The sequence below is a fragment of the Sprattus sprattus genome, assembly GCF_963457725.1.
Source record: "Sprattus sprattus genome assembly, chromosome: 21".
Lineage (NCBI taxonomy): Eukaryota > Metazoa > Chordata > Actinopteri > Clupeiformes > Clupeidae > Sprattus > Sprattus sprattus.
Window position 1 is genome coordinate 8,176,331 of NC_137919.1, and position 13,873 is coordinate 8,190,203.

Consider the following 13,873-nt stretch of genomic DNA (forward strand, 5'->3'; position numbering starts at 1 on the left):
GTTTTAAAGAACTTATACCATGCAGACAACACAGACAACACATTCATTTCGTCCGTGGACATAATTTATTTTTGAATGGGATTATTAACAGTATGATTACACGCCAGTAGTATTGTTTCTTGAGCATTGTCTACCGACAGTGATTTTTAAATATTTGTTTTACTTTGCCATAATTTCAGTCAAAACACACTTCATTCAAGACAAAGGGGGTCTAATCATAAAACAGAGCTTAACAAGGTATGGTATCATCTTAGTGTGACTAACACTGTAGCCTACAATGCACTAACTGCTTAGATGTAGCAAAGTTAACTGTGAAAGTACCAAATAGTGGCGGTGCTGCATATGACATCAGTGTACAATTACTGTGACCTAACAGCAACCCATAATCAGCAAGGTCTGACAAACTGAGATCAATTTTTTCCCTTTTTATCATTTAGACAATATAGACTACAAGCCAACAATACTGTTGCTTATGTGAAGTAAAACACTGTGATGATTGTTTCTGCACTAAATGTGATAGCTAATCGGGTCCGATCTTTACTGACTGAACTGAATGAGCAATGCGATGTTACCAAAACTGATGACTGTTACACTGTGTATTTCATGAGTGAGTCTGCATGTGGTGGTGAACACATGTGGCATTCACAGAATGGCAAAATAAGGAATTATTCATATGTAATCGGGAGTATGACTGCATGTGAAGAAGAAAAACACTCGAAATAGCTGCTTTGAGAATGTATAGATTTGTTAGGGTTTTCAGTGCTTTGGTTGTGTAAATTATTCTGGATCTGTAGACTTACACTAAAATAAAACTAGTGTGCACCTGAGTGTTTTCCTTGTCTTTGTCTTAGACCTCGACATAAAACCACTCACACCAATGACCACAACAGCCCTCTACTACCACTGACACACTGGCAGTTGCTGGTCAGCAAACCAGCTGTAGGCCACTACGAAAATGGTGTGCTTGTCAACCCTAAGGTCAACCTTTCTGTAGCAGTCTTAGAATACAATTTTGATTCTTGAAATGGATCAAGTAGTTTTTCTCTCGAGGATGGTACTATTTCTGATATTGACTTCTTTACCCCCATTTTACTAACCAGAAACCTTATCAAACCCGCACATGCGCACTTAGCTCTCTACCGGAGCGGTAGGTACTGTGGAAGCAGCCCTAATGGCGGAGAACGTACGGTCGCCTTTCGACTACCGGGAGCCCCCGACCCTCGACAGCGACGGAGATGGCAGTAAGCCGCCGCCGCCCAGAGGGTGAGAGAAACCACATTATTCGACCATCTAAGAATCATAGTTTCGGTGTTTAAGTGCCATTGCTCGCAGAGCGACTGTATGTTTTATAGGCTAATGTAACAGCCCATTTTTTTGCGTCCGCGTGCATGTTGGACTGAATAAAAAGAGTGGCCATGGGTAAATGTTTATTTTTTCCCGTAACGAATCTTTGACCGTCGTCTTTACATTCTTTACCCCCCGACTAATTCGAATGGGGCATATTTTCTAGCTGGGTGTGGGATGTATCATTGGTTATCTGGCTAGCTGTGTTTTGCTCTATAACCCAGTAGCTCCCTGTTTGTTTACGTAGCTAACAAGTTAGCTAGCAATGTCTGATGAGCAGCTAACGCTACCGCTAGCTTGGTGCGAAGCTACATCACTAGCCAATTAGCTAGCCTGCTAACTTGTAGGCTAGTTATCAAGTCCGATCAGTCAATTACCCGTATTTAACCCATCCAAGAGCCCTTAATATAAGTGTTATTTCAATGGGGGAAAAAGAACTGTTTGATATATTCGACATTCTGCATTATGTCGAAGTAAATTCATAACCTGCTTAGCTTTTTAGCTTACTTTAGCCTGATCGCTAGCCATCCATGGATTGTTTGTTTTTGTTTGTCTGGATGGTGCTATGTTTTCAACTTCGCGCCTGTAATTAACAATCCCTACATCTCAGTGCTATGGCGTGAACTGCGTGTGAACCGTTCATAATTTAACAGGATTGCTGAATGTCAGTATCTGAGGAAGAACGGCAACATAATTAGCTGATATGAAATGTACGATCTCCACGTCAATCAATACTTATTTTGAAGGATGGGTAACGGTATGTCTAGGTAATGACAACTGCATGTGTTTGCAGGCGGGTATGTGGCAGGAAGAGGAAGGGTACGCCGGTGAAAGTATGTGACCGAGCTTACGTCACGGAGGACGAGGAGGAAAGCATGTCGGAACACAGTTACAGTCCAGGTAATTTGCAGGCCCATTCCCACCCGATCTCGGCCATGAAGGCAGCACCCAGCATCAGTGAAGCACAATGATTTCTTCCTTTACAAATACAATTGTCAGGTTCCCCCTGTGTTTTCTTTTTTTCCTCATCCTGACATACACACCAGAGCCCAGACACAGTGACGTGACATTCATAACAGTGCAGTGTTCATCAGCTTCATCTCCATTCCCTGCAGGTGATGGACAGTATCCAGAAGGAGCGGAAGACCGGTTGCCCCCGCCTGGAAGCCCATACTACCTCGCCGACCCCTCACAGCTATGGTAAGGAGGTAGAGCAGTTGGGGGTGCTTCTTAATGGACTTTTAAAATCGGACCCTAGACCTTATGGTTAACACTGTGATAAACATAGTAGAAAAACAGTTCCCCCCTCACCATTTTGAAAATCATAGCGTGCACATTCAAAGGGCTATGGTATGTCACTTGTGCTTGTGTGCTCATAAACACAAATGCATGCTCCTTCAGTTATTTATGTGTGGATTTGTTGCATTGAGCCTCGTTGCAGAATTCTGCGTTAAGCTGCAGCTCCATTTTTTTTAAAGTTATTTTCTGCTGACCAAGTCTCTCTTCCTCTCTCTCCCTCTCTCACTTTTTCTTTCTCTTTCTCTCTCTATCTCTCTTTCTTTCTCTGTTTCTCTCTCTCTTTCTTTCTCACTCTGTCTTTCTTACTCTCACTCTCTCTCACACTCTCTCTCTCTGTCTTCTCTCTCTCTCTTTGTCTCTCTCTCTCTCCGCTCTCTATTTCTCACTCTCTGTCTCCTCTCTCTCTCTCACACTCTCTCTCTTTCTCACTCTCTGTCTCCTCTCTCTCTCTCACACTCTCTCTCTTTCTCACTCTCTGTCTCCTCTCTCTCTCACACACTCTCTCTCTCTCTCCGCTCTCTCTCTCACTCTCTGTCTCCTCTCTCTCACACTCTCTCTTTCTCTCGCTCCTCCCTCTCTTTCTTTCGCTCTGTCTCCTCTCTCTCTCTGTCTTCTCTCTCTCTCTATGTCTCTCTCTGCTCTCTCTTTTTCTCACTCTCTGTCTCCTCTCTCTCTCATGCTCTCTGTCTCCTCTCTCACATCTCTCTTTCTCTCGCTCCTCTCGCTCTCTCTTTCTTTCTCTGTGTCTCTCTCTCTCTCTCTCTCTCTCGCAGTGTTCCGGAGCTGGGAGAGGAGGGGGCAGGCGGGGTGAGGGGGCCAGTGCTCTTCCACCCCCCACCCAACTGCAGGATCAGAGAGGTGCATTGTGGGAGCCAAGTGCGCCTGGTTGTCATAGCAATCCGAGACATAGCCAAAGGCGAGGAGATCACAGTGGACTACAGTTTAACCGACTGGGGAGACAACACAATGGTGAGTCAGAGTCGCTGCATGTGGCTCTCAGCTCATAGTTAATCTGAGAAGACTTTCTCTGAAAAGGGATTATTTATGAATTGCTTAGGCTCTAATGGTGAAGGATGTGCACTGTGACCCCATGTTGAGATGAATCAAATGTCTTTGTTCTGAATGGTCCAGAGTTTCCATAGTTCGGTGTCTCCAAGAGGATTTGAATGCAGCTTCAACCCTGAAAACAATATCAAGAAGGTACTGAGGAGCCGTGTGCTTCTACTCTTAAGACCTCTCATCTGTATCTACTTTTAGGGATGCTTTGGGTAATTACGGTTATCGGCCAGCAAAACTAAACGTGCAGAATGGTGGATGATTAAGCCTTATGATATGAGTGAGAGTGAGGTTGGTAAAAGATATCCCCACAGCAATTTATCGGTTGTAGGTTATCACAGCTGCGGGGATATCCTTTTTGAAGCACACAAACAATATATTGTTTGACCGGAACTAACTGTTTGACTCATGGTAAGCTAGGCTCGCAGTGTCTTTTTGAGGTAAATGGAGGAATCCGTTTAATTTTAAGAGTACACCAAGTTGCTTATTTCCTACACATACACATACTTGCACAACTTTTGTTTTGAATGATTGAACCTGATCGCTCAGAAGTATCAACGCATGACTTATTAATCTTATTAAACTTTAAAACTGCAAAACACATCAGTATGCGGAGGGTAGCATTTAAAGCTGTGGTAAGGAGATCCACTTTAGCAAAAGTTTACTTATGTTACTGTTCCTAACACTGGACAGATACTATTTCTGAGACCTGACTGGGCCCGCTAATTGGTACCAAATATTTCACATTGTTGCTTAAGTATTAAATAATTAGGAATCTTCCTAAAAAGATGATCGTCTTGACCAGCAAAAGCAGGTGGTCATTCTCATAGATTTGATCAAATCAAACCAAGTACAAAGTGACAGATTTATTTGGCCACATCAGATTGGGCAATATAAAAGATGATGATGATGATATTATTATTATTAGTATTATTTATAATAATAATACAATTTTCTGTCACAAAGCCATTTTCTACTACTGGCTTTACAGGTTAGTGTGTGCTACCATCCTCTGGCGGTGTGGTTTGCTATCACTATTTCTGGGGATTGTGTGTCAAGAATGTTTGTGAGCCGCCTGGCTGTTTACTTAAATATCTCTCCTCCAGTGTTGACTGGTTGTAGTGAGCGGCATCTTCAAAGCTGGGCACTGGTGTAAACTAAGACACCTGTCTACACTTTTCAGGGTTGAACGTGACTATCCAACCGATACACATTACGTCTGCTCCAGCCCTCTGAAGCTGTACATGTATACACAACACAAAAGGTCTTCATCGTGAATGTTGATTTTAGTAATCAAACTTTATGACGGGGGGGGGGGGGGGGGGGTCCTCTCTCTCCCTAAGTAATGGTGAAGAGCGTCAACATCATCCTTATTAACATGGCAAGAAGCAGTTGCAGTCATGTGATTCTCTCTGTGTTCCACAGGAGGAGGAGTCTGGTCCGATGCCCCTCTCTCTGACTGTCTCAGACTACCTCACCCCGTCATGGTCACTCTCACCCTCCTCCTCCCCGCTCTCCCACTCGGAGGCCAGCGACTCAGACCGTGAGGATGAGGAGGATGAGGAAGAGGAGGACGAAGACGAAGATGAGGAAGAAGAAGACGACCTGGAAGAGATGCGGGGGCGCATGATGCGTCGCCGCAAGAAGCGCAAGACATCTGCGTCCGTAGCAACCGCTGCTTCCACTGCTACCACCGCGGCCGCCGCGGCCGCTTCAACCTCCTCCTCCCCGGTGCCCAAAAAGAAGGCATCTGCCGGCCGGCCGCCTGCCCCCCACCGGGGCCCCTCCCTCTCCTTCTCTCGCTCCGCCTCTAGCTCCGCCTCCCCCTCCAAGGCATCCACCAAGGCCTTCCAGGCCCCCTTGGCACCACCCCCCACCACCAACATCAACAACAACATAAACATCAACATCGGGCACCGCGGCAGTCTCGGCAGCGCCCCCCGCAGGCAGCACTGTGTCTACTGCGGCCGCAACTTCCGCTCGTTGGCACGCCACCTGGAGAAATACCACGCCCAGCAGCCAGAAGTGCGTGCAGCCATGGAGCTGGCCCACATGCGCTCCCAGAGCACCACCGCCACCGGCGGACCGCACTCTTCCTCCGCCGCGCCGTCCTCTTCGGCCGCCACGCACTCCACCTTCGCCTCCCCGCAGCCCTCGTCCTCCTCTTCTGCTCCGGCCTCGCTGTTTTCCCGAGAGAACGCTCAAGGTCCTGGAGCGGTGTCGTTCTCCCTCTCTCTGTCACAGCCCTCACGAAAGACCCCTGCGCCCACCCTGGCGCAGAACCGCAAGGGCACCGTCACCATGGCGCCGCTGAACACTCAGCCTGGCAAGAGCGCTCCTGTTGCTGCAGCCTCGACCTCTGCCACTGCTGCAGTGCGGCCGCCTGCCAAGAGGGGGCGCCGGCCGAAGAAGGAAAAGGAGGAGCAGCTGAAGCAGGAAGAGCTGGAGCGTGCGAAAGAGGAGGCGCCGCCCACACCCGGCCGAGAAGAGGCGGAAGAGGAGGAGGAAGCACACCATGAAGAGGAAGAGGAGGGAGACGGAGAGGCGGAGCTCAGCGACGGACGGGAAGAGGAGAGTCTGGACGGGAAGAATGGAGAGATGACCAGGTGAGGAACACACCACATAAGTGGTAACAGAACACATTAAGTAATGTTGAGGAGTATAGGTTGCTGTAGAGCAGGGGTTTTCAATAGGGGGTCAGTGGCCCCCTGGTGGTCTGCGGCGGAATTGCAAGGGGTCCATGGCATGAGCCTATGTTCACCATCAAATTTTTTTTATACATTCTCTTTGATATTTCAAAACATTTCGTGATAACTCTAAAATATCGAAGAAGTTACACTGACGAGTGCTACAGGCAGAATATGTGCGCAGGGGGAGGGGGCGTGGCGGGTAGCGATGTACCCTGATCATTTCACATATTTAAGTGTTATAGGTGCAGGCACATCAGTGGGCCGCATAACACTTTCTAGCCAGAATGGTGGTCCCTGGGACAAAACCAGTTGTAAATCCTTGCTCTAGAGGCATACTGTCGACATTAATTATGCCACAAAGACATGCCAGTGTGTGAATTTTGTGATCTATGATGCTGTAATGCTGTACCACATTTCAATGACAAAACTGGCAGGGACACAATTATTGTTTCATATGGTCCTGGGAAAAACTTGATCAAGTAATCAAGGCTTGGGGTAGTAAGCATCCTATTCGATGAGGAAGGGGGAAATGCTTATAGACGTTAATGTAGAGGTTTTTTTTTCCCTTTTATAATTTTTTTGTTTTAAGTATTAGGGCCTTATCAAAACATGCTCCGGAGGTGTATCTAAAAGTGAGATGGCTATTGAAGGGTTGTGGTGCCAAACTACAGTGTATCTTGATCACCGGTGCTGTCACGTCTGTAGTATCGAACAATAAGCCAAACATTTGATACCAGTGCTTTAACAGAACCCGTCATAGAAAAACATCCTGGTCACATTTCACATTGATCAGGTAACACATGAACAGCTAGTAAACATAAAAATATGTTAAAAATATATACATTTTTTCCCCCAATATAATAAAAACCGGTGTAGTAATACGTGTCCCTCAGATAGAATGAAGCCCTGTAGGTGTTTTGTCTTAGTGTAAAACTGCTACCTTTTTTTTGTGTGTGCACACCGGCATTCTGACATTACTGGTTTACAAGTCTTAGTAGGATTCCCTGTAATATATGTGAAGAAAGCCTGTTGTGTTCTTTGCATTGGTGTTTACTGGTATTGTTAATGTCCTTTTGCTACTGCTGTGCATTATAGGCACGGGTGTCTACTGATGCCTCAGTGAGTGTGAACCGTGTTGGTATAGGGTTTCATCTCGCTGCTCAAAGGCACACAAGGAGCATTTGACCCCAGGGGTCAACAACAATTCCTGGAAAGTGTGTGACAATTAACTCAGAACCAATTTCCTCAATACTCCATTTCACCAATAGGTGGCACTAGTGACTCAATCATGACTCATGTTTATATGCAGGTTTTTAATTTTTTTTCAACTCAGTTAGTTGCAAACCTCTATTGGTCATGCAGTCAGGTGCCTAGGGACAGCAGTGCACACATGAAGGGCAAGCGTCTGGACGGTTTGTGACTGATGCTTTTAGGCAGTGATCACCTTTCCTGCTGTCAGCCGTACCCACGGCTATTCCTGGACTTCCTGGCCTACGTAGATGGTTTCGGTTTACACTTTTTATTGACGAGTTCATTGACCAAGTAAAAGCCTCAGATTGGCATTTCAGTGCCATCATGGACTAAGTTTAGTGATCGGCCAGTAAAAGTATCAACTTTAAGCAACATCTGCATCCATTTTAAATATTTTTCCTGTGTCTCTCTTTCTCTCCAACCCCCTCCATTGGGCTCTTTCTATCCCTCCCTCTAACCTCTTTGTTCCCTCTTTCTTCACATTCTGTCTATTTATCTGTCCCCCCCCCCTACCCTCGTCATTTTATCTTCCATCCCTGCCTTTTCTGTCTCCCCTCTGCTTCCATCTCCTACCCTTTCTGCCCCCTCCCCCCCACCACAGGTCTCACCGAACCCACATGCCCCCGCTGCTCTCGTCCCTGTCCTGCCTGGTGTTGTACCTGCGTCGGCAGCAGCACTCGGCCTTCCTGTCGCTGTCGCGCTCGCCCGGCTCGGCCGAGGCGTGGCGCCTGCTGTGCCACTCCAGCCTGGCGCTGCTCATCCTCTACAACCGTCACCGTGAGTGCGAGGTGGCGAAGCTCACCATCCAGGAGTACCGCAACCGCTTCACCCCGCCGCCACCCCCCATGACCTCGTCCGCCTCGGGCTCATCTGCCACCAACGGCGCCAGCAGCAATGGTACCGGTGGCAGCGCGTCTTCTGGGCCGGCAGCGGCACACCCTCTGGAGGTGTCACTGTCTCCGTTCGAGCGGCACGTGTTGTGCCACCTGCCGCGGGCAGGCGTGGTGGGTAAGCGGGGCCGCATGCAGCCGCTCATCTTGCCTCCGCACTCCGAGGCCTGCCTGGAGCTGCTGCTCAGCACCTGCGCCCAGGTGGGTGTCGACCCGCAGAGCCCCTACGTCTTCTCGCGGCCTTACCACTCGCCCGCCACCCCACTGCGCGGCACCGACCTGCTGCGAGGCCTCGCACGCTCCAGCGGCGCCAAGAACCCGGCCGCCCTGACCGCGCCGCGCGCTCGACGACAGGTGGGCATATATGGATTTCTGTCTGGAGTTTCAATGTTGTTATTAACCTGGATTTGATTTTGATGGAACGTTTTGTGCATATGTATACATCATCAGAAATATTTAAATATTCTACTTCAAAATCTAAGTAGTTTCCACTTGTTGGAAGGACTTATCCATTTATTGTGTGTATTATAGCTGTAACAGGGTTAAAGACGCCAATTATGATTACTTTTTTTTTATTTATTATTATTGTATGCTTAATATGAATCACATCTGTATTGAGTCACTGAGTAATTATATTCAATAATAATATTCGACAGGTGGCCATCCTAACCCAGCTGCTACTGCTGGAAGAGGGCGAGAGGAAGAGGCTTGAGGACTTCCTGCAGCGCGAGTACCATGTGACACAGAGCTGTGCTCGGATTGGCCAGGACCCGGGGCTGATGGGCCGTGTGGGTCGCGTGGTGCTGTACGGGGAGAGAGACGGAGTCCTCTTCAGGGGGATGAGCCTCCAACAGATCTGCCTCGAACTTGATGGTAAAGGGGGGGGACAGTAGAGAGACAGAGGGGGGAGAAGGGGGGATGGATAACAGTTTTGTGAGATGGAGAAAAGTGGGAGATGATAAGAAAATGAATGAGAAGCCTACAGAGGAGGAAAGACATAGAACCTCCTAACAGTGGGATCTTGTGGACAGGGAAAGATAAAACAGAAAGCCAAAGGAATGGTTAAAGGAGGGGCAAAGGGAGTGATGGCATACTGTATACAGGATGGAGGAAACTAATAGAAGAATGGAGGGGGAAAGGGTTGGTGTAGACTTCAGGAAGTTAGGCCTCCAACAGGTCTTCCTGGAACCTGACCAAAGACCAAAGGGGATCAGCCTATAAGGAATAAGCTGATGCCTTGCTGCTCTGCAGGAGACTAGTTGGAGAACTGAAATTAGCCTCCCAACCTGTCGGCTTGCAGTCAGAGGATGGAAATAGTGAGGCAAATTGAGAGATTGACAGGAAAGGAAGGCAGAAGTGACATGTTCAGCTAGAGAGAAAAGGGGAAGAAGGGGAAAGAAAAGTAGCAGGAGATCAAACACTGAAGAGGTTGGGCAAGATAATAAAAAAGGGTCAGGAAGAGGTGTGCCAAAGCGGTACGATTAAGATGTGATGCAATTAAAGTAGAGTATGAAGTGGAGTTGACAGGTTATATTAATTTGCAAGAGGATGGAGGAAAGACTTGATGAATTAGGTCAAACTGATTGGTTTGACAGCATGGTGAGGGAAATGTGAGGGCAGAAAAGACAACAAACAGGGTCATCATAAAAAGATGACAGACGTGAACTTGGTGCTTGGTACAGGATTAATATGGATGTACAGGAAACCTCTGAAATGTATTTATCTCTCTCTCTCTCTCTCTCTCTCGCGCGCTCAGTGATGTCGGGGAACTCTGCCGACTCGTTCTCGGACGACTCAGACGTGGACGCAGAGAAGGGCAAGGAGCTGCCGGCGGAGGCCAAGAAGGGACGGGGCAGTGCCGCCGCCAAGAAGAAAGGGGGCAGCCCACACCCCTCTGCTGCAGTCACCCCCGCGGGGCACAAGAGGAGGAGCGCCCAGCCCAAATCAGGTGAGGAACAGATCTGTCTTCCTGTGGGTTTTTCTTGTTGTCTGAGGAAAGTAGCATTAAAACATTAATATTTACCATCAAATAATGTGCGGTCACAAGTCACAAACAGTGTTTGTCCATAATGGTGAGATATGGTAGGTGAAGCACACTTGCTTGTCTTAGGGCTTATAGTGGTATGAAGTGTTATTTGGCAATTTCGCTGACATTCCTCTGTCCTTTTGGAATTGTATTTCTTATGCCAAGACTGTTGCAACTCTACTCATCAGAAGGCGAAAGTATATTGCATTGAGGATTTTTTAATGTGCTTAAACCTAAATGTCTCCTTTATACGTCTGTGTGTGTGTGTGTGTGTGTGTGTGTGTGTGTGTGTGTGTGTGTGTGTGTTTGTGTGTGTGTGGTATGTTCCTTCTAGGCAAGCGCGGCGTGCTGAAGCGGCCGTGGTCGGAGGCAGAGCGCGTGGCTGTGGAGACGCACCTGAAGCGCAACATCATGGAGCTGCGGGTGCCGGCGAAGGCGGACTGCGAGCGCTGCCTTCAGCTCTGCCCCCTGCTGGTGACCAACCAGCGCGACTGGCGCGCCATCAAGTTCTACTGCCACAACCGCATCCAGCTGCTTAAGAAGCAGGGCCGCCGCGAGTCCAACGGAGCCGCTGTCTGCTAGCTCGCTACCACCACACACACACACACACACACACACACACACACACACACAGTGTGTATTCTTACACTCTGATGGAGACCTATACATACACATCCACACACCGAGCCCTATACATCCATGCAAACATACATAAACATGCTCATGTTGTACACATACACCCAGTTACGAAAGAGTATATATAATATATAGATGTTCATTCTCTCTCACTCTCTTTCTCTCTCTCTCTCAACCACACACATTCACAAATACAAATGTACACAAGTGTGTGTGCATACATGTTTGTATACCTACACACACACACACACACACACACACACGCATACTGAAAGACTATGGCCCTTGTTCCACCACCTGTCTGAGTTCTAGTGTGTTCCATGTGGATGTGTTGGTGTTGGGCAGCATGCTGACATGAGCAACAGCGTATTTTAAGATATGTTAGGAAGGGTCCACATGGAGTCAGACAAATTTAACGTGTCTACACAACCCATCCCACCCACCTCCGCCCACACACACACACACACGCGCACACATGCATATATATACCAAGTCATATCCACAAAGAGACTTCTGATACACCAACACACACTCCCATGCGTGGAGTGTGAGGGTCCATGAACTGACGTGTACAGAGACATTCCTGAGTGTGAACAGACTTTCTAGAAGGAGACGAGTGATTCGGGAGAGTGGGCACAGGACAACGTGGGGGACATAGGTGGACATCTTTGACGTGTCGTGTCCCTTCACCCTGTATCAAAGCATGGGGTCACTACTGGGACATGTTGGAGGAAAAAAAACATGGGCATGGATGACCAGATGTTCTGTTTTTTTTTATTATTATTATTATTATTGATGTTATTGGTATCTTTTTTTTTTTTTTTTTTTTTTTAAGAAACGCAAAACAAGTTATTTCTTTATGAACAGCATTATCTGTCCTGTGACGTAGTGCCTGTAGGAGTGTGAGCTAAACTGAATCGTTTCCCATCGAGTTGTGGACTGTAACTAGCAGTATTTTAAAAGTTCGGGATCATCCCGTTGACTAGGCCTCGAGCTTTCCCTATCCTTTTGGGCCTTTTTCTGTCCGTACATTATGGTCTGTTAGAACGAAACGAGGCACGCATACTTGAATTCATTTCATGCATCTATCCTACTTTTCTGTTATGACTCTGCAGCATTGGACAGTCTTGTTTAGTCATAGTGTAAATTTAATACCTTACTGGCAGATAAAAGTTAGACATAGTAGTCGTACAGGTGTCTCTCTGTTGTGCTATGGTGTACATACTGTAAATATGGACTTATAAAAAGTACTACGTTTTGAAGACTTTGTTTAATTATATGGCATCAGACAGTTCTATCTGGTTTTACACAGTGTTGTTGAAAGACACATTTGAGACATTTTCATTCTGATTTTATTTGTCTTTTCTGGTTAGGGACAATACAAATCCACTATTATGAACATGTTGTCTTACATGGTTTTATTGTGTCTTGAGAAGAAAGGTCACTTTTCACATCACTTTAATACACACAAAAGGTTGTATAAAAAAATACAGAAAAGGTAAAACATTAGGTGAGTTGTAGTTTTTTCCCCCCACAAACCAAACGAGCCACTTTGCATCTACCATGATACTGATTTAATGACAAGATAATTCATTGCATAGCAACAACAAGTAAAGGAACTGCAGCACAACACAAAACATTTACAAATACACGTGTACACTGTCAATTATGGGGTCTCAAAGCATGATTGGCATTTCCGACAGCGGTGTAAAAGTGAGCTACAATCCACAACTTCAGGGGGTAGCTCAGTAGACAAATGTCAATTCTGGGCAGAGTCGCGGTCATGTTGAATGCTCTCCATTTGTACATTATTTATCTTACAGTGGATGGATGATCTTTTGAAGATGGTCTTATAGCTTTCCCCAGACTGATGGGCTGTCAGTACCGTCTTCCTGATGTCCTCAGATATCTCCTTTCCTCTTGGCATTGTTGATATGTGTGGGTACACCTTGGCACTACAGTAGTTTGGTTGGTTTCCTCTCTCTTAATCTGTGTTGCCCAACCCTTTTCCTATGGATGTCTCATTTGAATGGTTTGCTTAATTGACTAATTAAGCACCCAAATATGTTTCGCAGAATCTGTTACCAGCTTGACTTTACCAATGCAGCTGGTGTTCACTTACTTTTGCACATACACTAATACCATGTTTCATGTAGTTTTTTGGCTACTCACACAATTACTTCTAAACAAGTACATGCAATTGATAAACATAAACCTGACATTTCATCTATGGAAAACAGGTGATGAAAAAAATGTAAAAATCATGGTAAAACATAGGGATTCACATACTTTCAAGCGCCACTGTATACTCATTGACGCATGTATAAGGGGCTAGTGTCTACTTCACTTGGCAAGGGTCTACATTTGTTTTAAGGTGTATTAATTTAAATCAGGTTGCGCAGACAGTGTGAGAAGATGAGAGGAAAACACTCATCGGGCCATGCTTAATGTCAAACTCTGCTCTTAAGGGCGTCCAGTTCATAGAAAGCTATTTGTAGTTCACATCTGGAATCAAGGTAAGGGTTCTGTCACTGTCTTTTTCGACAAAGTCATTGAGATTAACACAATTCTATCTGTACGAATCATTAACATGTAGTCAGACACTTATAAATACCCAATAAGCATGTCATTGGCTATCATGATTACAGTTTTACAATGATTGACAAAATTATACAAACAGA

The 13,873-nt window shown here is 46.3% G+C and overlaps 1 protein-coding gene across 2 annotated transcripts; it reads left to right on the forward strand.

Annotated features, from left to right (window-relative positions):
- Positions 1 to 1,163: 1,163 nt before the first annotated feature.
- LOC308382308 (uncharacterized protein) lies at positions 1,164 to 12,591 on the forward strand. Of its 2 annotated transcripts, XM_080860024.1 has the most exons (10): positions 1,164 to 1,263; positions 2,138 to 2,244; positions 2,460 to 2,544; positions 3,417 to 3,612; positions 3,775 to 3,843; positions 5,125 to 6,305; positions 8,242 to 8,884; positions 9,187 to 9,403; positions 10,287 to 10,478; positions 10,891 to 12,591. In XM_080860024.1, exons 1-10 carry the CDS (start codon positions 1,172 to 1,174, stop codon positions 11,136 to 11,138), a joined length of 3,030 nt encoding a protein of 1,009 aa, XP_080716150.1. In that variant the 5' UTR covers positions 1,164 to 1,171; the 3' UTR covers positions 11,139 to 12,591. The 2 variants fall into 2 exon arrangements, with proteins under 2 accessions (XP_080716150.1, XP_080716151.1); XM_080860025.1 differs by lacking the exon at positions 3,775 to 3,843.
- The last annotated feature ends 1,282 nt before the right edge of the window (positions 12,592 to 13,873 follow it).

Excerpts from the sequence above, each read along its gene's own strand:
- LOC308382308 (XM_080860024.1), top strand. The coding sequence starts at position 1,172 with ATGGCGGAGAACGTACGGTCGCCTTTCGACTACCGGGAGCCCCCGACC. Across the intron at positions 3,844-5,124 it reads CTGAAAACAATATCAAGAAG|GAGGAGGAGTCTGGTCCGAT; the intron begins GTACTGAGGAGC and ends TGTGTTCCACAG. Across the intron at positions 9,404-10,286 it reads GATCTGCCTCGAACTTGATG|TGATGTCGGGGAACTCTGCC; the intron begins GTAAAGGGGGGG and ends TCGCGCGCTCAG.